This window comes from Branchiostoma lanceolatum, chromosome 4 (genome assembly GCF_035083965.1).
Source record: "Branchiostoma lanceolatum isolate klBraLanc5 chromosome 4, klBraLanc5.hap2, whole genome shotgun sequence".
NCBI lineage: Eukaryota > Metazoa > Chordata > Leptocardii > Amphioxiformes > Branchiostomatidae > Branchiostoma > Branchiostoma lanceolatum.
Genome location: NC_089725.1, coordinates 7,125,047 through 7,148,532, shown reverse-complemented (window position 1 = coordinate 7,148,532; position 23,486 = coordinate 7,125,047). Strand labels below are relative to the sequence as shown.

General features: G+C 40.5%; 1 protein-coding gene across 1 annotated transcript; it reads right to left on the bottom strand.

The window, feature by feature from the left end:
• Positions 1-292: 292 nt before the first annotated feature.
• Positions 293-22,752, bottom strand: LOC136432381 (mis18-binding protein 1-like). Its single transcript, XM_066423626.1, has 19 exons — positions 22,634-22,752; positions 20,955-21,098; positions 19,784-20,425; positions 18,940-19,062; positions 18,312-18,486; positions 17,646-17,716; positions 16,927-17,021; positions 16,159-16,292; positions 15,378-15,471; positions 14,098-14,189; positions 11,559-11,764; positions 10,040-10,074; positions 8,861-9,230; positions 6,859-8,015; positions 6,088-6,263; positions 4,752-4,906; positions 3,795-3,976; positions 3,110-3,185; positions 293-2,097 (listed from the first exon to the last, which is right to left on the bottom strand). The coding sequence occupies exons 2-19, from the start codon at positions 21,051-21,053 to the stop codon at positions 1,957-1,959; spliced, it is 4,023 nt and encodes a 1,340-aa protein (XP_066279723.1). The 5' UTR covers positions 21,054-21,098; positions 22,634-22,752; the 3' UTR covers positions 293-1,956.
• Positions 22,753-23,486: the final 734 nt, after the last annotated feature.

Genomic DNA, 23,486 nt, shown 5'->3' with positions numbered 1-23,486 from the left:
CTGAAAAAAGTCGGCTGATTATGTATAAATTGATACATAATCTAGTGGAAAATAACACCGCCTTCTGGAGTTTAGGACTTCTTTAAATCAATCAACATGTATTTTTATGAATGGATCTCCATGAGTATCAAATGTTGACAAAGAAGCACTGGTGTGTGACCTTGGTACTGCAGCAGAAATTCCAGTTTTGATACCTCGTGTTCTGGACAAGCTTTGGTAAAGATTGTTGGGTGGATTGTTGCATTTCTTCAAAGAGCAAAGGTTTCTGGGATGATAAAGGAATAATTGTGCATTTGGCACTTTTAAAAAAAGTCATCCTTTTATTGAGCATCTACAACAAAAGTTGTTTTCTACAAGGATAGTGTACTGAACTGAAAGTGTACAGTTACACTAAATAAAATGTACATAAAATAAACTAAAAGATTAGTAAAATGCAAATGTAGCAAAACTAAAAATTCACAATTTTTCAATGGCACATGCTGTAAAATATTGTCTATCAGCTTTTCAATGATTCAATATTTTCACTTTATTTGATTTTACATGTTACGTTATTACTTCAATAATGTTGAAAGTAACTCACATTATGAATGCAGCTGACAAGTTCCTGAAATGTTGGTGAAAGAACTGCAGTTATAAACAAAGAATTTTACTTTCAATGGAATTCTCGAAGTATCTAAAAGCACCCAATGAATCAAACCAAATTGGTTGTTTCTTCAAAACCAGTGTCCAACTTTGCTCTGTTATACATGCGGTTACCCAACACGTCGCCGGAACGTAATGCGTATACGGCAATTAGCCTGCTATTTAAACCTGTTATAACTGCCGAATCTCTTTTGTAAATCAGCGTTACATCGGAGTAACAGCCGATGCATAAGATATGTCTTTGGACACAACTAAATGAACCTATGTGCGAGATATTAACCTTAAATACGCGAACACGACCTTAAACGCAAGTTCTTGCTTTTGTTCTGGCGACGTGCTTGGTTACCCCAGTTTGAAGCTAGGAAAAGTTGATGTTATACATTTACATGGGTTAACCTAGTTAATACATGTAAATTTTGTAAGCTGTCAAATAACACAACAAATGCTTCTTCTTGACCAAAGCACCACTACTACGTCATGTACAAGTGATGTTTGTCAGCTAGTAACATTACATTCTCATTGAACAAACTCCTTGTAAAACTAAAAGAAACTGTAAAAGAAAAGAAATAACAAATGAAAATAAAGACCAGAACAAATGCTTCATCTTGAACAAAGTGCCACTCAACATTCATCCAACCCTGGTTCATGAGTGCTTCCCAAACTGAGCCACACCCAATACAATACCTCCATTTCTCATGGAGGTAACAAATGCGTCTTCTTGAACAAGGCATTAGTTCCTTTGTACTTCTTCTTATACTACGAATAATACAGGCACTTTGTCAGACAGCAACATAAGTTCATGGATGAAATACACTATACAGTAACTATTACCAAAATAATTTACAAGTAACTAGTAGTGGCCTAACAGTTGAGCTCTGGGTCCAATTCGGAGACCCCGATTCAATCCTGGGTCAGGACATCTAGGTTGGGGCTGCACCCGTCTTTCAGAAGGGACGTAAAATGGGCGTCCCACGGTCGAAGGGATGCCTCGAGCATGTTGAAAGGGATGGACTAGCAGCCCTTTCCTGTAAAAAATTACCCTGCTACTGAAACGGCAAGGAAACCATCTGCCTACATGTGTGTGCCACTAGGCACTACAACTTACAAGAATCTGAACGAACTGAACGACACATTCAGAGAGTCAGTGATTAAGATGTTTGGCTCCTCAAATTTTTACATCTTTTTACTGTCTAATCCATTTGCTCAACCATGCAGGTACACATACTACTTTGGGAGAGAAGGTTTTGGTTTAATTTGTACAAGAAAGTCCATCTAAATTTAACACATATGCCCCAAAACAACAGCGACTGTGAGCTAGTCGCCGTTGTCTGAGAAGTAGTCATCTTCTTCATCTGAGTCATCTTCTTCCATCAGCATCTGTGCCGTCAGCAGCTTGGAAAAGTCAATGTTGGAAACCTTGGTCTTTTTTCCTGTTTTTCGACTTCCTCCCAGTGTCTGTAACGAAGCAGAAAAAGAAATATTTTTAAAAAGGACCACACTACTCTTGACTACCAACTGTTCTTTAGTCATTATCTTTAGTCATTATCTTTAGTTCTTATAACTAAGGCCCAATATTTACACCAAGAAAAAGGATTTTACAGTAGAAACTAGAGAATGACCGCAGATGACCCGAAATGGAACACGCGTTTAGCTCGACTTACGTTAGATCGAACATGGTTGTCGCCTTCGAAGTGTAGTCTACTACAGTTTCATTTTACACTTGGTTCGAAGTCTCGCACAACCCCACCAAAGTGTAGTACTACAACCTCAGAGGGTATAGTAGACTTCTGTAGTAGACTATGCTGTATATCTTTTTACACCCAAAAAAAAGCTGTAGTCTACTACAGAAGTAGACTGTGATGTGTAGTACTACAGTTAAAAGACCAAGTGTAAATTGTATTACATGTATAACTAAACAAGTTTCATGTATGTCACAAAATGAATTGCCAAAGAATTACTAAACAGCACAGTGTTAAGTCCCAGATTTTGCTGCAGTACCAAAGAAACCTGCTAGGGTCCTAGGGTGCCAACAGTGGATACTTCAGCTTTTGTTTTGCCAACGCCTAACCAAATAAAGATCCATCCAACTTTCTTGAGTTATGAACAAAATCCACTCTCTTCCTCTCTGTAACATGTCATCACAGTCCAGCACAGTAACCCAAACATATGAGTGGCTCTTAGGCCACACCAATTTATTTTCTTGGTTAACGGAATAAGAAAAAAAATTTAAAAATGCTAGATTGAAAAACAACATGAAAACAGAATCTCAGAGGAATGTTTTTACTTGGGTGCACACAGTATCAGGGAGTGGACAGGGTCAGGTGCAAGTTTTCACCCTAGCCTTCTGTTTTCATGATTTATTTTTTGCTAAAATTAAAAATCTGTTAACCAAGAAATTAAATTGGTGTGGCTTTACGATGAAGTAAATGAAAAAAAAAAAACAAGAAAAAAAAACAATACCACTGACCTTTATGGGTCCGCTATTGATAGCTTTCCCTTTCTTTGCCTTTTGCTGCTTGAAGACGTACTTATCAAGATTTGACCTGCAAAAACGAATTGCACTCATTACAGCATAAATCACAATATTGCTTACATTGCATACATCTTTCTTGTCTTGAAGAGTTAAGAAAATGCCATAAAACATGGTGAATTAAGTCATAGGGCATACATTTTGTAGATATAGAATATGTCTTTATTCAAAGTACATATAGAATACAACATGGTATTCCGTATCACCTAAGGAGGGGGATCTGACCCGTGGGAGGGCTGGGACCGAGGGTGAAGCGGAATACAACGTGTTGTATTTTATCTATATCATACCAACCCGAGAAAACACACATTTCAATGCGGAATGCGCCAGAGAGTTTTGCGTCTTCGAATAAAAAATTGTAACAATATTGATTCCAACCTCCAAATCCAGTATTTGAATTTTCAATGGGGGCCAACCGAAATGCATTCAAAATATTCTATGGAAGCCCGTGAAAAACCTGTTGTTATTATTTATGATTCCTTCACACATCCATTTTGTAAATCACTTCCCGCCACCTTGAAGTGAAAGTTCAGTGAAAAGGTCATTTTCCTTACAACGTGAAGATAAAGTGAATTACAGTATCTCATATCATGTTACAAGCGTAAATGAAGTAGCCCCTTACTTGTGCACTTCTTCACCGATTGCTCCTGGTGTTCTGAGGCTCAACCCTTTGGGGGTGGGTTCGGCGGCAACCGAGCTGTGTCCAAACAGCCGGCTCATCGGTGTCTGGAAAGCCTGCCTGGTAGCCACATCGGTGCGCACGTCATCATCCTCGTCTGCATTGTAGTCTATGGAGATCAGTCCCTGTACACAAGGAAGAGTGGACTACGTCAGGAATACTCAATGAACTAGGAGACGCACCTCATACCTTGTGAGAAAAGGTTCAATATGTCAACCTCTAAATGAGGCAAAGTGTGATGCTTTCAAAAAGGATAGCCACGCCAATAGTACTAATTATATAGCATAATCTTACTTATCATGTATTTATTTATTTATTTACTTATTTATTTTGTAGTTCCTCTCCTTTTCCATTTGTTTCATTAGGATTTATGGTACAATTTCAATTTGTTCTTTCGTTAATTTTGCTTAGTTTTGATTATGTATAATTTTGTAAAAATTCCCATTGTCTAGTTTAGGGGAGGCCCATGAAAAGTCACCTAGGCTTCTTGCCCCCCCCCTGCATGTTTTCTTTTTGCCCTGTTTATCTTTTTATAATTGTACATATATGTGAATAAACAATAAACAAACAATAAACAAGGCTCTGCATGCCACAGTTCACATTTTTTAGACACACTGGGTCTCACATACTCGTATTCACAAATGTGTTGGCTACTTTAATACGCAATATTTGACTGTGAGAGGCTCAGGACCACGAGACCAACGTCCCCTCAGTTGTTTTCGTGGTAGTTTTATGTTCGGGGTTTTCACAGTGACAACTTCATTGCTAACATAAAACCACTGCAAAAATGCCTGTTCTGTCTTCTACCCGCCTACCCCCTTGTTTTAACTGCGAACTTAAAAACACTTAATTTTCTCCCAACCACAAAATCAAATCCCGGAAAACTCAAATCCACAGTACCTTACTGATCTTTCTCTGCTTCTTGAAGGGAGTGATGCCGTCTTCAAAGGCTTCGTCTTCGTGCCCTTCGTTGTACTGCTTCATCAACTCCTGTATCTGTCTCTTCCTCTTCAGCGTTCCAGCCTTTCCGGTCAAGACGACAGGCTTCTTAGGCTCTAGATACAAAAAAAGGCATACATGACTTCCCCCACTAAAGGCTCCACACCTGAGGCATTGCCAAAAAATCGCTGGACAAGAACACTTAAAACAGAAAACATTCCACCCAACACAGTTTATGCCAACTTTACGGTGCGACCTACAGAAATTTGTAGCACTTTTGCAGAGGCCAAACCAGCTGATTGTGATACAACAGAGTATTCCCGATCACCCGAGGTATCAGCCCGGCCGCGGGTAGGATCGCCCAACAGCTGTAGGCCTATCCGACCCACGGGAGGGTTGGGACCGAGGGTGATGCGGAATACACCGTGTTGTATTTTATTTATATAATGAAGAAAAATATCTATTATGTAAATATGAGGGACAGGAATGCAGTCACAAGACAAAGAATCAGCTGCCACAAACTACATATTGAAACGGGAAGACATACCTGCACTCCTCTAGAACAACAATTATGTGAACATTGTACTTTGAATAGAATAGAAGACGAATGTCATTTTGAAGTAGAATGTGTATTATATACAAAAGAAAGAAAAGAACCGTATAAGCTTGTAGAAAACCTATTTCCCTACTTCACACATTTAAGTACTGTACAAAAATTCATTTGCCTAATGCGACTAGACGCCTCCCATTGAAAAACATGTCTGTTCTTTTATATCTACTATAACCGAAAAGCGAGAAGTAGAATATATCTAATGATAGTCATATTCTTTTGTATCCGTTAACTGTACTTGATATTTTGTTTTGTTGCGACCTGTACTTACATTGTAGCCAAGTATGGCAGAAATGTGCAATAAAGGTCTTCATTCATTCATTTATGTCATACCCGCCCGAGAAAACACACATTTCAATGAAGAATGCGCCAGAAGTTGAGGGAGTTTTGTGTCCTCGAACAAAAAACTGTAACAATATTGATTCCAACCTCCGAATCCGGTATTCGACGGTGGTCAGCCGGTGCGCTCGAAATGCATTCTAAATATTCTATGGAAGCCAGTGTGATACAAGTAGAACCCTGCGTGATACGGACAATTATCACACGATGCGGAACACCCGTATCGAACATTTTCACGGCCCAGGTATAAGATAATGATGTGTATCAATTTCTCACAATACAACATGAGTCATTACTTTTTTACCACTGTAAGCAACAAATCTGTTCATCAACTTCTCAACTGTATACCTTTCTCTGCCTTGTTGCTGTCTTCCTTGTCCTTGGAGCTGGCGGCTTGTTTGGTGGAAGATGTAGATGTCATCTCCTGATACCTGGCCTGACAGTCCTGTGCAGCATGTGATCCCACCATCCTAGCAACCTTCTGCCACATGCACTCGTCTTCAGCAGATGTGCTGTTTATAGCGCTAAGAGCATAGGAAAGCAATCCAATCATCAGTTAAAGGGTGGCTTAACTTAAAATTGAAAAGTCTACTATACTTTGCTAAATATAACCCAAAGTCAAGTCCTCACTTGTTTTACATAAGTAAGCCATAGTTTAGGGTTCTGCCGTCACTTGTAACTTGGGCTGTTTTGACGGCTACTCGCCTGATGATTGAATTAATCAATTGTAAGGTCACAATATGTGACGTCAGGTCTCAGCATTTCTCATTCAGTATGAACAGGGATTTTGAATCTAGCTTTCATGAGGACGGATTTCGAGGAATTTTCTGAATTCATAGCTCACTATCTCGTCCATTCCCTCAAATTCGTTGGAAAATTCCTTTAAAATCTTTTTTTTTTCAAATTGGGAACAATAGGAGCAGCAATTCCAGGAATCTACATATAAAATTAGTGCGGCCTTATGTGGCCAACCTGCATAGTCAACTTTGAGAGTACATGTAGCACAACAATTCAGGTCTGAAGATGCAAAATGGTGACTTGTTTTTTTTTTTCTCTTCACTTTGTCACACTCCACTCAACACGCCTGGTCTTACATATAAATGTTGTTGTAATATTTACCTGTAAAGCTTCTTTTCTTCCTCCAGGGTCCAGGACGTCTCTGAATTATCTTTACTCTGTTCTCTTGCCTGCCTTCCTTTGCAGTTTCCAGGTGAATTTTTCTTTATCTTTCTATGAGACTTATTTGTATCCTGTGTGCTTTCCCACACATTTACGTGTACAGCTGGACTAGTTTCTCTTTCCTCTGTCTTCTTGTTATTCATTTTCTTCTTTCTTTGATCTAGTTGTACAGCTGGACTAGTTTCTCTTTCCTCTGTCTTCTTGTTATTCATTTTCTTCTTTCTTTGATCTAGTTGTACAGCTGGACTAGTTTCTCTGTCCTCTGTTTCGTTGTTATTCGCTTTCTTCTTTCTTTGGTAACGCCTTCTTCCTTTGCCTTGATTTTCGATGGCTTTTCCAGCACTATCTTCAGAGTCCTTTTCAACTTCAGTATCGTCTGCCATACTTTCAGCTTGTTCCTTTCTCCTGTTGCTGTTGCGTGAAGCTATGGAAGTTTTTCCTTTCTGCAAGCCCTTCCTGTAACCTCTTTGCCGCATAGTTGGCTCCTCCTCTTTCTCTTCAATTTTGTCTGCAGTGACTTTTTCTAACCTTGGCGACCTTCGAGGTCTGTCTTGGCTGGCAGAAGACCGTGCTTGTTTACGGCTATGACCTCTCCTCGAATTTTCCTCCTCGTCTGTTTCTTCAGCCTGATTATCGTCCCCTTCACTCAGACTCTTGTCTTTGCTTGGTACTTCCTTTACCTCTGGCTCCATGTTCTCAGAATTTCCTCTGTTGACAGTAGAGCTTTCTTTCTTGTTACTTGGCCTTCCTCTTTTCCTGGTAGTGCTACAGACAACATCTTTGGTTGTCTGCACATCACTGGTTTCATCGTCTTTCCTTTGTCTTCCTCTCCTTGCTCCTCTCTTCATGGGAACCTGTTTCTCTGTAGAGGGCTGTTGTTCAATGCTTGTGTTCTCAGTGACATTGCTGTCCCTGTCTCCACGTGGTCTACCCCTTCTCTGCTTGTTTTCAGCAGTCTTTCCTGCCCTCTTGTCTTCTGATTCTCGTGGGGGAGGTTCTTGAGCCTTCAGCTTCTTCTGGTGGGAGGACTGGCTAGTGTCGCGAGCCGATGAATGGTCTCTACTTTTGTTTGTGTCCTCTTCCCCACTTTTGGAATTCTACATTAAAAGGAAGAAACACATTTCGTAATCTTACAGGTGTTTTCTACAACTATTTCATATCAACTTTCAACAACATTTCATCCATTGCTAACATCTCACATGCATTAAATCACATGTTCAGAGCAATTGGGTCAGATAGCTTGACAAGTTTCAATTCTTTTTTTGTTGGGGAACAGTATGCAGTCTCCTTAACCTTTAGCACACTTAAGTAGCCAGTTGGCACCCCATTCTCTATTGGTTACAGAGTTAGGCAGCAGGGAGAAGGTTAGGTACCCACCACTCAGACCAGTGCAGGTGAAGGTAGCCTTCAGAAATACCTACTCAGCTCCAGTTTTCTCTGCACTCATAAGGCTACACCAATTCAAGTTGTTGGTTCTCATACATATTTAATGTAAAATCTAAATAAAATGAGCATTGCCAAAACAGGAGGCTGAGGTGAAAACTTGTATCTAAATCTGTGTGCACCAAAGTAGACTTTTCCTCAGACTCTATTTCCAAGTTGATATTCCAACCTAGAATCATCTTTTAAATCTATGGAACCATGGAATTAAATTGGTCTCGCCTTCAATGCAAAATGCAGGTGGCATTTCTAGCTATACCAATACTACTCACTGTAATTCTTGTTTCTTTCACTGTTACTTTATTGTTCACTGTTTTCACGGTCACCTCTGTACCGTGAACTTATCATCAGTCAAAAACCTGTTGTAATTATCTATGATTCCTTCACACATCCGTTCTGTAAATCACTTGCCACCACCGCTAAGTTTAAGTTCAATGTCAATTTTCCTTACACCGTGAAATTTTGCTACCATGAAGACAAAGTGAATAACAGTATACTCTACCTTGAAAGTATGAGTTGGCTTTGGAGTGTTTAGAATGTCTTCAGGCACGCCCCACGGTTTCTTGTTCCTTGCAGTTCTCAGCAGTCTTGAGTTCTGCACAGAACCAAGTGCCTCTCTCCCCTTCGGTGCCCCTGGTGTATCTAACAGTATATCTGTTGTGACGACTGTGTCGTTCGTCCTTTGGGGTTCCAGTCTGGTTTTCTTCTTCGCAGGCGAGAGAGTGGTGTCTGGATCGTAGTGATCTGATCTGCGATCCCGTGGATCCCGCGGACCAGTGCGTGGGGGATCTTCCACAACGGTCTTTGCTGCACGCCTGACTGTGCTGGCAGTGGCTGGACGTCGCTTGATGGTGCTTGGAGTTGGAGTTCCACTGTGATAAAACGAACATGTTAGTTAGTTAAAATCCTCCCACACCAAAAGGTGTATAGGGCGGAGCCCATCTCCGTTTCATAGCCCTGGGCCACACTGGGATGCAATCACTGCAGTCTTTGACAGGTATGACTCAATGCGCCTCTTTTCCAGACGTGTCCAACCTGGGAGCAAACCCGGGCCTTCTGGCTCCTCATAATTTGAACCAGATGTGGTAAGTGACAGGCACAGACCACTACACCACAGGGACACCACCAAAACAAACATTCATGAGGATGAGAATTTTACAACAACTACAACACCAGCAACCACTACAAACAAAAACCAGTTACACCTGCTACCATAACAACCGAATTGCCAATACCAAGAACAACTGATACCAAGAACTCTTGATACTCAAGATACCAAAACGGCCTTGGTCGAAGAGTGTAATCTTTTAAGGTTAAATAAAGGTTGAAAAATAAAAAAAGACCAACAATAAATACCATCAACAAATTTCCAACAACAATAAATAACAATATGAACAACTACTGATGACATGTGAGCATCAGCTAGAGAATCAACCTTAAAGTTGACATTAGTGATAAGTGATTACTATGACTATTTATTAATGTAGAAGGGTAGTAATAATGATAATAACAATAATAGGTTAGGTTATGAAAAGACACATTCAAAATACAACAAACTAAAACGATCAAAGTACATGTAATAGGAATAACTGATTATAACAAACCAAGCCAAACAAATTACAAAATGTGAAAAAGACAAATAACAGTTGTAGTTCTATCATAATTGTTCATTCACACTTACGATCTGCTGTCTTGTAAGTCATCTCTGTGTACAATCTGCAAAGGAAAGATCAGTCACATATCATGACATTTCATCTCAAATACTCCAACCATGCCTGTGCATGCTCATTTTGTATGTAATAACATACTCTAAATGCAGAAATGTTTGCGGTGGTTTTATGTTCGCGGCGGCGACCGTTTCACCGCGAACTTAAAGCCACCGCAAACATTTTTGTCCAATACTGTAGCAGTATGTGACTATAGCACTGCCGTGAAATTAAAACCATTTTCCCTTTAGCGCCAAATAAAACCACGCAAACTTAAGTGCATTTACACTAACTGGTCAACTACTAGCAAACAATGGTGTACATGTATATCAATGGTACAACTTCAACACATGATACACTGATCCCAGCAGCCAACCCCACAAAGAAACCCCCTCAGTCAAATTTAGAAGTGCCCAAAAAATCGCATTGACAAAACCCTTCTATTTGGTTAAACTGCTGATTCATTTGTGTGCAATTTATTTGTATGCATGTGTGTAACGTATGATGTACAGAGTGTTTATGTCATACCTGGCAGGGCTCCAGACTAACTTTTTGACCTAGGAGCACTGTGCTCCCAACCCAAAAAAATTGGGCGCACCAGCAAAAATTTAGGCGCACCACACTAAAAAAATTGGGGACACAAGCAAGTCTCTTGGACACACCAAGTAATATTCCTGTAGATTAATGTTAACAAGCTTAAATAATGTATTTTGATAGAATATAAAAGAAAAAGCATAATCCAGCTAAGTTAAAGAACTACATCGATAGGTGAAAAATAAGGGATTTTAGGCCGTTCTTGGGGAAGTTACTAAGGACAAATCATACATCTCTTATAGCCAACTGCTTTATTTAACAGTCTGACTTGAATCTTGTAACTTTAGCCATGGCTATGCATGACTGTTGTCAATTGTTGAAAATATGTTTTCAAATGTTTAACTTAGCAGTCCATGACTTAGGCATATACATGCAATTTTTGATGGGAGCACTGTGCTCCTAAGAGAAAATTTCCAGGCGCACCAGCTAATTTTTGGGAGCATGTGCTCCTTAAATGGGCTTAGTCAGGAGGGCTCCCTGGGTCGCGAAAACGTTTGATACGGGTGTTCTGGACCATGTGATAGTTTTCCGTATCACACGGAGTTCTAAGTTTCTATATCACACAGGCTTCCATAGAATATTTAGAATTATGCATTTTGAGTGCGCCGGTATCGAATGCCGGATTTGGAGGTTGGAATCAATGTTCTTACGATTTCTTTGTTCGTGGACACAAAACTCTCTCAACTTCAGGCGCATTTCGCATTGAAATGTGTTTTTTTCGGGTGGGTATGACATACATAAATAAAATACAACACGGTGTATTCCGCATCACCCTCGATCCCAGCCCTCCCGCGGGTCGCTCTGGCCTTCGGGCGATACGACCAGCGGTCGGGCCAGTACCTCAGGCGATACGGAATACCCTGTGTTGTATTCTATATATATCACTGCTTTGTAACTTACCGAGCCTTTGACAGTCCTAAAGCTAAGAAAGGCGGGTGACTTGGACAGCTCATCATTACTTGTGCAGTCAATCTTGACGTTGTCTTTCTCAATGACGACCCTTTGGTTGGCCCACCACGCCATCCTGGGCTTCACTACGCGTCCGCTACGTGACCGCCCCAAGGATCCCAGCACGGTTTCCATCGAACGTGGCGGGACGTTAGGGACTGTGAATTGATAAAAACCATGACCGATAAAATTCAGTTCATCCTTTGAGTGTAAAAATCAAGAAAACGTTGCTGAGGAATAGCCTCCGTTGCAGACTCTGAAGCGGCTTTTTGGGGGGCTAAATAATACACTTTTTGCAGCCACCCCGTAACTATCAGCCATCCTGTAACCATCAGCCGCCTAGAGTCTGCGTTATTACGGCATGTCAAAGCGAAATTAAAATCACGTTAGGGCGATTAACGCAGAGGTGCGAATTTCCTGCCTATGGTAGACCGCACAATAAGAACAGTATACACGCACCTCCCCCAGTCAGTGTGCTGTCACGCTTGTGGCAAAATAGTTTGCCATTTCTCATTAAAAACCCGTTTTAAGACTCAATCGAAGAAAGTCATCGAAGAAAACAAGGAAAAACGTAAACAAAACAAGAATTTCGCCCGTGCATTTCAGCCTCTACGTCGTGATTTGCCGCGGTTCGCCTTAATTTCTGGCCGTATTCGACACAATATATATTTCTTCGAATATTTTTCCGTGAAAATTCTCCGTATGTACCGTAGATAAATCGTTATTTTCGCTAAGAATTCACATACGTCACGACGCTCGCTCGAGTCCCAACCTGCCCCGTCCAACAAGACGTAAACAAAACAAGAATTTTCGCCCGTGCATTTTAGCCTCTACGTCGTGATTTGCCGCGGTTCGCCTTTATTTCTGGCCGTATTCGACACAATATATATTCCTGTGAATATTTTTTCGTGAAAATTCTCCCTATTTACCGTAGATAAATCGTTATTTTCGCTATGAATTCACATAAGTCATGACGCTCGCTCGAGTCGCAACCCGTCCCGGGCCGTCCGCCATGTTTTTAAACTCATTGATATGCAAGGTTCTGAGCGCTGATTGGGCTGCGTCATAAAGACTGTGCTCTGATTGGTTGACAGCAAGATGTGACGTGACCACACGGGCGGGAATTTCCCTTTACACTTCAGGCGTTTCTTGTCAAAATAGATCGCATTTTGTGACTATTGAAGCAGTATTATAGCGACCTTCGTAACAAATTGATTTTGAAAAATTAACAAAGTTTTTTCTGATCACAACATTCAGTTACTAGTACTTTTCCTAGTCAATTAATTTTCGCGGTACGGTCAATCAATTTTCGCGGTACGGTCAATCAATTTTCGCGGTACGGCCCTCCCCAAGTGGACGGCCTCTCAAGATCTCAGTCGCGGTCTGGCGGAAACACTGCTTCTAATAATCGAAGTTTGTCTTTAGGAACAGTAGAAATAGCAAACTATTTTGCCACAAGCGTGACAGCACACTGACTAGGGGAGGTGCGTGTATACTGTTCTTATTGTGCGGTCTACCATAGGCAGGAAATTCGCACCTCTGCGTTAATCGCCCTAACGTGATTTTAATTTCGCTTTGACATGCCGTAATAACGCAGACTCTAGGCGGCTGATGGTTACAGGATGGCTGATAGTTACGGGGTGGCTGCAAAAAGTGTATTATTTAGCCCCCCAAAAAGCCGCTTCAGAGTCTGCAACGGAGGCTAGCTGAGGAACTCAAGGGTAATAAAGATGCTACCTATATCACTTTCTTTTTCTAAGTTGCATGGATAGATTGCCAAGAATTGTATTCTCATTGATGATCAATTGTGATAAATGTGCACAGTGCAGTCAACCACATCCACTGTGATTTGCATAAAATGGGATTTGCATAAAATGGATTTGCATAAAATGGATTTGCATAAAAAGGGATTTGCATAAAATGGTCACAGTAGACAGGTGATCACTATTGACAGCACTCCTAAAGGAAACCCAAGCAATATTAGGGCCCGAAAATCGGATTTTGAAAGTCAATTTATTTAGTCATTTCTTTTCATGATTAGTTCAAACAACACTATCACAATGTATAGTGACGTCCATCATGCAAAAATATGACGTCGTTGTGATGTGAGAACTCACTGAATATCGTGGCCAGAGTTTTTGTTGGCTCGTGAAACAAAGGGAATCAAGTGTTTTTGCACGGTTTTAAAATGCTCAAAGTATGAAGTCATTACACAAATATGCTAAATAGTGTTAGTAAATGTCACTACCATAAAGATTGCAGGATTTTCTTTATTTCCATATTTTGGGCCTTAATATTGCTTTGGTTGCCTTTAATGCTTGAGGCAATGAGAAAATGATATAAGACACCACCCAAAAATGGGCACAACGGCCAGTTGGTCCTTAAAAGAGGTACATGTAATCACTAAGTACACTTTTGTTTGATTGATAATGATCCTGGGTACTGCTGTAAAGAACTTGACAGTGAATTTTGAACACTAAAGCATGCATACCGGCTTTTTTTGACTGAAGTGACTCTCTCCTTTTGTGATGATCTCTCTGGGAAATACTTGTTTGCTGTTTGTTACTCTGTTGTTCACCTTCCCTGCAAAAGAAAAGGAGACAATCAGAGATGGCACGACTGACTAATTCTGCTTTGTGACCTTTCTAGCAGTGCAATGGCCTAGTTGGTAGAGTGTTTGCCTTCCACACGGTAGGTCGTGAGTTCGATCCCCGGCCAAATCATACCAAGGACTTTTTAAAGCAGTATGTACCATTTTTTTTTAAATTGTACATACTGCTTTCTCTGCTTAGCACCAAGCATTTGGGAAAGAGTATGGAAGTTAAATACACACATCACTACCAGTGGACCAGCCCCCTGCTGTAGTGACCTGCAAAAATGTGTGTGGCCCATATATATGAAGGCTATAGAAATGGAGATGGGCACCACCCCTATGCGTCTTTTCAAGACGCCCGGATCACTTTTACTTAAACCCTTCTAGTCCCACAAACAAAAAAAGCAGCACCAAAGATGTATGGCAATGCCGCTCTGACCCGATTCACACTGGGGAAATGTTCTGGATGTATGACAATGACGTACAACAACGACGTATGTCTTCGGCTAATGGCGACTTTTTCCTGGGTGTGAATCGGCCCCGCCTGTACTTTACCTCCAACTCCAAGGTGAAAAAGTACCTGTCATACGACATGCAGGGCGATTCACACCCAGAAAAAATGGCACCACACGCCGAAGACATACAAATGTACGTCCAGAAAACTTTCCCAGTGTGAATACAATGAGACGAGTTTAGACACATTCACACCAGGAAATAACGCTTCCATGCCAAAGATATTTTCATTCAGGCACACAGTGTGACCGTAAAAATTTAAAGTGTGTGCGTAAAACGTATGGGCTGCAAAGGTTCTGTTCCATGCCATCAAACATGAGCACTTATCAATGTCAGCGGATTAATCATATAGGAAATCAAGGAGCATGATAAATGTAAATAATCTAATCACAGATCTACATCTACATCTAATTGGTCAGACGTTTTCGAGCATAAGCTTCAAGCAGAGACTAAAATGGCCCTCGTAAGTAAATGCAGGAGGAGCCACAAAAACAAACACAATACCCCTGGAAGAAGTCCTGTAGTGATACACCCCCCAAAAAAAGCAAGCATTTCTGAAAAGATTAGCTAGTGGTAGCACTTCTAAGACAATTTCTAAGATCTAAATAAGATCTTATCCACCTTTGTGTTTTAATCAATGCCTTTCGACTAGACAGAGAACTCACGTTTCTGAGGTGCCCTTGCGTGAGTCTTCCAGAACTTCCCGCCAGTTCTCAGGGAAGCCAGCTTTGAAGGCTTTAGCCACCTTGGCAGGGAATCCTACACAACAGTGATGACACCAAAAGGATGTTAGATACGTTTTAGGGAAGACTTGTAAGTTAGTGAGTTTTTAAAAGACAAGAAACAAGTATGACACACAACAGCGAAACTTTGTGCAAATAGTGACACCACTATTCATTGATTAAAATACGGAATCTTTTACTCAACTCCATTTGTTGTCATGTAATTATGACATAAACTGATAAACACATTCAACTACTATGGCAGCCGAGACATCGCGTGAAAACACCACACTACCAAAAATACTTTTTCTCGTTTTTCTCGTTTTTCTTAACTGGTGGACAAATTTTCTTATATTAAGAATTTCAAGAATGAATAAGAAAGAAAAATGGAAGAATTGATTCTTTCCATGGAAATTCTCACAACAAGGATCACTTTCCTAATTCTCTTAAGTTAAGAAACTATTTTTCAAAAAGATTTTCACCCTCAACAATTTCTAGACACTTAAGAAAAAAATTCTTAACTCGGGGACAAAAGGTTTTTTTTACACACAGAAAGTTTTCTTCTTTTAAGAAAATTTTTCAGTGTATAAGAAGAAACAAGAACAATAAGAAAAGAGTTATATTTGGTAGCGCATACAATACATTAAAACTACATCATACACATTTCCAGTGCTACAACATATAACAAACTACAATCTTACATACATGTACAATGACTGCCTACCTTGTTCTAGTACCATAGCTCTGTCGATAAGGCCTCTCAGCTTGTACATTGTACCACTGCCAGTAACCACCATACGGGAGTGCATCCTCTTCACTATGGCGGTACTGTGCCAGTACTGGTGTTCTGGGTCTTGCCTGTAGATGCAAGAGAAAGTAGATGAAACATAGCATAATTATCTTCATCAAAAATGGAGATATAGTATTGGGTGTGCCTGTGTGTGTCTGTTTGTGTTTCTGGAATATTGAAGTCAGTACAACTCAAGATCCTCTGGATGGATCATAATCATATTTGGTATGTGGGTAGGTGTTGGGAGGACAACGGTCAAGGTCAATTTTGGACCCCCTGGTATGTGACCCTGGTACTGCAGGAGGACGTCCGTTTTTCGTATCTTTTGACATGGACGTGCTAGGGTCTTGATTTTTTGGTAGCAGATAGCTTGTGATGTAAGGAAGAAGTGGTGTAGGATTGGGCACCCTAGCAGCTTGCTTTGGAACTGCTGGGGCGATTTTGTCAAAATCTTCCAAGGAGAATAATTGAACAAAGGAACAATGGATTTCCTTTTTTTCTTCCTACTCTTTTACTTTAGACATCTAACTCAATGCATCTAGCCCAAGTTAGTTGTCAATGTCATTGTAAAGAGTCGGGGAATACCTGTGTTGTATTTGTTCCCACCACAAATGGAAATCTCAATAAAGTACCAAATAAAAATCTAGCTAATTAAATAAGATGAGGAATAAGAATGTACCGGTAGCATTTACATGTACTTACTTGCGATGGCCCTCAACAACAATGTCCGTGGAGTTCCTCATTGGTTTGATGAACCAATCATATAAAACATGCTCCTTAAAAGGCTTTACTGCAGTCTGTGAATGAAAATACACTTAGACAGTGATATTTGTCCTTTTCAACTTTCTTGCTAATGCAATACAAGTAATACAATGAAAGACTATAAATCTTGAATACCAAATTGCCATTGCTGCCAACTAAACATTTTCTTTCAATCTGGACTTGAAGTACACACTTGCATGCAACCTGCAATTCTCAATAAGACTCTCTCGATGTAAAAACATAGATAACTTGCAATTTTGCGGTTATTCTTGCGATACCAGCTACAAATTCTTGCCTTACCCGGTTATTCTTGCTGTACCCCCTTCTTCTGTGCCGTACCCAATGGCGGACATCACACGGCCAGTGCGTAGTAACTCGAAAGCCGTGGCTAAACGCCCTCTAAAGCATGTAGTCTAATATTGCCACGGCCAATTACAACATTCCTGACCAGTAGAATTACCCATTGTACAAGTAGAGACTCCAATCATGATCTCTACCGGTAGAATTGCGGTACAGATCGCAATCACAATCTTTTCATCGCTATCTTTATTATCAGTAGAATCCTCAATGCTGTCAGATCGCAATCTGAAACCCTGACACATACATTGTCTATAGAATAAAGTGGATAACCAAAAAAACTGAAGAGAAATTTCGCTTACATCTTTCGTCACTTTTGGGGCTGCCGCTTTCTCTTGTCTTGACGTATCTGTAGTATCAACTGACATGTTGTCTGCAAAAAGAAAAAGAATGTATCATGGTGAGGATAACAACACATGATTGCATGTCAATTTGTTAGAAAACCAACTCAATTACACAAGCAACCATTCTGAACTGATCCTGTAAATAAATTAATGATACTGTAATTCTTGTTTCTTTTACTGCAACTTTACGTTCACGGTTTTCACGGTCACCTCTGTACCATTAACTTATCATCACCGTGAAATAAACCTGTTGTCAATATTAATGATTCATTCACACATCCCTTCTGTAAATCCCTTGCCACCACCGTGAAGTTACTAGTAATGTTTAGTGAAAATGTCCATTTTCTTTACACCGTGAAATTTTGCTACCGTGAAGATAAAGTGATTTACAGTATCTTACACAAAAAAGTTTGTAATTTTAGTACTCTATGAAACAAGATGGCTGCACTCTTGGCAAAATAATTTCAACTTAATGTGACTAAAATTAAAAGACCGACTAGATGGGTTGGGTCAGGTGACCAAGATGGCGACCTCCGTGAATAGAATGATTTAGCACACTCAAAACTACAATAAAAGCCACTGAGGGTAGATGTTGAACTGATGTAAGAAATTGATATACTGTACCCGTGTTATCAGCCCAGGCAATACTCTGTGAAAGTCCATCATTCGTAGGCTGTTCCATCTCTTGCCCTTCCTCCTCATCCATGTCCTGTTCAGATATGTTGTCATCTTCCTCAGAGTTCTTCTCTTCCCCTGTCCTTCCATCTGTGTCATCTTCATTCTCTTTGAGGTTGGAGTCCTGTTTAAATCCACAAAATATCGTTCAGACTATATAGAGCCATATATACTTCATAATTCTAGATGATAAGTTGTAAATTGTAACAGTTAAGTTGAAACAGCTGAACAGTTGAACATTGATATACATCTGTCTTTGTTGTTGAGCAATAAATTTGTATTTTTAACATTCACTAGCACTTAACATGGATATACTCCCTTCAAAGAGTATATCTTGGTTGGAGTGTGTTATTAGGAAGGACATTAAGGTATGCGGCCTAACCACTGTGTGAACCCCCTGGACAGAGCGCTTGGAGTTGGAAGCGAGGTGTGAAGACTAGCCGACTGCTGCCCACCACTACGTGTCAGGGACCCCAGCAGCAGTATAATCAAATAATGGATACTACAAAGAAGCTGTAACTGTTTAGTAATCAACTTCATGTTCTAATGTATAAATATGACATAAAAACAAGCAGACCTTTGTTCTCTGTCCATTCTTGTCTGTTTCTTCCATGGTGCCATCTAAGGTGCCATCTGTCTCGTTCATCTTGACAGTATCATCATCACTCTCTCTGTCATCCATACTGTCATCTACCTGAGACTGATCGGAAAAGACATTTACATGAAATAGATTAATGAAAAATATGTCATTCGATAATCTATCATTATCGAGGTAGAAGTGGTCTTTAGGAAAGATAACATTTAGTATTGGAAAATATGAATTTGAGCTCTTTGTGCCATGTGACCGAACAAGCACTTTGAAGGAAAGGGAAGGCATTGACTTGACTTGACTTGATGTTTTAAAGCTATGTAACAGTTTCATGTACATCATTCTGGTAGGATAAGGACAGACAAAATATTATTAACCAAAAGTTCTTTTTACAAGCACTTGGTACCTACCACTTACTAAAGTGGTAGGTACTAAGTCAACATAGGAAGAAGCTAAGGAGACATTTACATGACGTAATTAACTTTATGTCATACCTGGGCCGCGAAAATGCTTGATACAGGTGTTCCGGACCGGGTGATAATTTTCCGTATCACATGGGGTTCTAAGTTGTATCACAGGGGCTTCCATAGAATATTTATTTGCATTTTGTCGAAAATTTGAATACCGGATTCAGAGGTTGGAATCGATGTTGTTACGATTTCTTTGTTCGAGGACACAACACACTCAACTTCAGGTACATTTTGCATGAAATGTGTGTTTTTTCGGGTTGATATGACATAGATAAAATACAACACAGTGTATTCCGCATCACCGGACTGGGACCGAGGGAAATGCAGAATACACTGTGTTGTATTTTATTTAGAAAACATACCTTGTTTGTGTCACCATCAGGTCGGGAGGAAAAGCCTGAGTCCGAAGCTCGTTCTGTGGAGGGCGGGGTGACAATGAGGTCTGCGGGGTCGTGTTGTTGAAGTAACTCCTCATCATGGGAGGCCAGCCAATTCATCACCTTCTTTTTCCGAGCCCCTGTGGTCTGTGTGTCCCTTCTTTCTGTAGCTTTGGAGCCTGCATCTTTAGTCGATTGACCGACAGTTTCTTGAGAGGGGTCTTTCTGTGACTCTTTGTGACTCCTGCGTTGTTGCAGATCGCTTGTACTCTTGTCCGCTTCTGCAGTAGGTTTGCCTTCGCCATCAAGATGTCTGCTCATGTTTTCCTTGTTCTCGTGCGTCGCTGGCGCCGGTAGAGAGTCGTTATGTAAATCCGTCGGATTGGAACAAGCTCTCCCAGCAGCCTGCTTGACAGGAGAGGACCCTGGCGACATGATTTCTTGGAGCTCTTCGAACGTCTTCTTTTGGCGCATGGCTGAGATGAGTCTCGCCACCGGAGAGGCTTTGTAGACCACGCGGGAAGATGGCGACTTGAAGGCGGGAGCTGCACGACCAGATGGCGACTTGAAGGCAAGACCTGCACTCCTGTTTGCCACACCACTACCACTGCCTTCTTTAGAGGAGTTCTGTAGAGAATGGAGGGGGAGGGTGTTACTCTCATCTTCAAAATAAATGTACCAGTTTTGAAAGGAAGTTTGGTTCAATTATTTTTTTCAATTCCGGAAAAATAAGAATGGTGATTTCGAGAACCATGGGTATAGCCTATTGTACTATTTGTAAGGTCAATCTGCAGGCACGCAACACGGCAGCAGCTGGTTGTATTACACTGAACTGCCTGTCACACCTATCTTTTGCACATCTGACTGCAACCGTTCCTTAAAGCTATTTAGTGAGGATGTTCCTACAGTAAGTTGTAATTCTTGATTTGTTAATTGTAACTTAATTTTAGCTGATTTAACGGTCACTAGTCAACAGCTAAAATTTCATCATCGCTAATATTTGATCACTAATATTTGAGACAGTAATGTTTGTTCCCACCGTTAAAATTAAGTGCCGTGACCTACTCCATTTTCTCCCAACCTCTATATTTTCCTACCGCTATGACAATGTTCCTACAGTATTTGATGACAAAGTTCACCTTCGTTTGTGACTTACCTTCACAGCACCAGCTCCTTCATACATCTTGGCAAACTCATTGTTGATAGAAACGACCTTCTCGGGAGGCACAACTATCGGTCTGTACACTGAACTCATCCTTCAGACATGGTCTTGCATTCGCATTTCACATTATAGGATGATCTGTGGAATAACATTCACAAAAACAATGAATGAAAATAATAAAGGAAAACAGGGCTAGAAATACCCACCTGCAGAAAAATTGAGTCTGCTGAAGACAAATATTTCATAGAACAAAATAAAAAACTGAACATAGTACATGCTAGATTTAACACTATATTACAACTAAGAGTAAGATCTGCAAATATACAGATGTAACCGGCTCCTTACTGGGCGCCCAGTACGGAACCCGTGGAGAAAATGCCGCCGATACTCGGCCCCCAGTACGGAAGGAAGTTCCGTACAAGAATTCCAGTACGGAACGGCTTTATTCCAGTACAGAAGCTTCGTCAGCACTGGACGTCCAGAACTGAATTTGTTTCGGTACTCGGGTTCCAGAGCTGAACTCCTCTCGGCACTCGGGTTCCAGTACGGATTTGCGTTCCGGCTAGGTCAACGGTCATTCGGTACTGGTTACCCAGTGCGGAGGTCATTCAGCACTGGATAACCGAGTGCCGATTTACGGATGTAACGGGTTCCGTACTGGATTTACCAGTAAATAGTGACTCTTCAGCACTGGAAGCCGAGACCTCAAATTATTTCGGAACTGGGCGTCCTGTACTCATGTTCTATTAGTAGTGGCAAGGATTTTGTTTGGACCGACTGGACAGTTTTAGATTTTATATATAATAGTTGTCTGTACATTTAAATAATAATAATAATAACTTTATTGCAAGTTCAAGCCCGAAGGCTAATTGCAGACAAACAAGCACATGGAAATACATGGGAATCTAAAAAGTTATCTAGTCTACTGTGAAAGTTCTATGTTTACTATGGTTGACTAAGCCCTGAAAATAACGTTAGACGCTCGTTAGACTAACTTAGAGTCTCAGCACTCGGTTTCCAGTCCTGACAGGAGGGTTCCCAGTACTGAAGCTGTCCAGTACAGGAAGTCCAGTACTGAGAAAGTCTCAGTACTGGAGCTCCTGTTCTGACGACCACTTCCGTACTGGTTGTCCAGTACTGACAAAGGAGGCAGTTACATTTGTATATTTGCGTAAGATCTATTCGTTGCTTTATTAGAGTAGACTACTCTACTCTATTCATTCATAATATTTGAGATTAGATCAAATTTATGACACACTAACGATCACTAACTTTATGCCTAATTTTGTTGTTGTTGATGTCATTGTCAATTATTTTGTTCTTCGCTAAACGTGGTCGCAAGGTGCTGTTTTTTGCCGACAACAAAGCATTTTTACTTCATAAAAACCACTTAGCACTTCGCATACTTGTTAGGGAAACATACTGGATTATATTTCCTACATTAGATTTTAACTTGGATTAGTTTAGTCGTAGTTTGTGGCCACAAATTTATCATGGCTTTGCAGTTGACAACATGAGGCAGTTTCAACGCGAACATAATCACCTTCTGAGTCATCTCCAAAACATCTTTTACTTATAAAAGATATCCTCAGACATTCTGGATAGTATACGTGGACTAAAACAAGATGCATCAACATTGTTGACCCAATAAAACCAGCAAAAAATATACAAACCTTCGCAAATTCTCTTGCCACAGATTTTCTTCCACTGACAGAGAGATTCAATTCAAGCGCCAACGTTGGCAACATGTCACGTGATTTAGAATGTAGTAACAAGTGATATGATTGGTCCTTATCTGGAGCCTAGTGACGACAGCCGCAAAATGGCCAATCATAGAAAGGCTATTATCAAACGAAAATTCACAAGAAATCTCGCGAGAACGGGTAATTAGACGAATTCATTTTTCTCATGGGGGTGATCGTGAGGCAGGGTGAGGCTAATTCAAAGGTTTTCATTCCATACAACCTTAGTATATAAGAGAATAGATACCAGGCTGAAGGTAAAGACTAAAACGCCATAATTTTTTTCTTTTAGAGAGGTTTAGCAAACAATAAGAGTCGACTGAAAAATCTTCCATATTCAATTCCATCTTCTGTGGGTTGAAAGAAAGGGCGGTCCAGTCCAAATGGCAGAATACGCGATCTAGACCCGTGAGGGGTGGAAAGAATGGTTGGACATTTTCTGGATGCACCCCCTGGCAGTGAGGGATAGAATTGCACACCTTACACGGAAATATATTCTTTTTGCTGGCGTGTTCGTCTTTCTTCTTCTTCTTCTGGCAAAAAAACAAGTAGACGCAGGATCGTAGCTCTATTATTGGTAATGCAGAAACTTATATTTTCCTTACGGTAGATGCGAGGGATGTCATATTTGGAGGTGTGGGTAGTTTTTGGAAAGGCGAATACATATATATCTGAATGTGCATTGTGCTTACGAGGACCTCCTTTGCATAATTTATGCAGAAACTTCATATTTGCCTTATGGCACATGCTACAGATGTCATATTGGAGGTGTAGGTAGCTTTAG

Coding starts and splice junctions, on each gene's coding strand:
- LOC136432381 (XM_066423626.1), bottom strand. CDS start 21,053: ATGAGTTCAGTGTACAGACCGATAGTTGTGCCTCCCGAGAAGGTCGTT. Junction 11,765..14,097: donor ACTTCAGTCAAAAAAAGCCG/GTATGCATGCTT, acceptor ATCAATTCACAG/TCCCTAACGTCCCGCCACGT. Junction 2,098..3,109: donor TCAATAGCGGACCCATAAAG/GTCAGTGGTATT, acceptor GCTTCGTTACAG/ACACTGGGAGGAAGTCGAAA.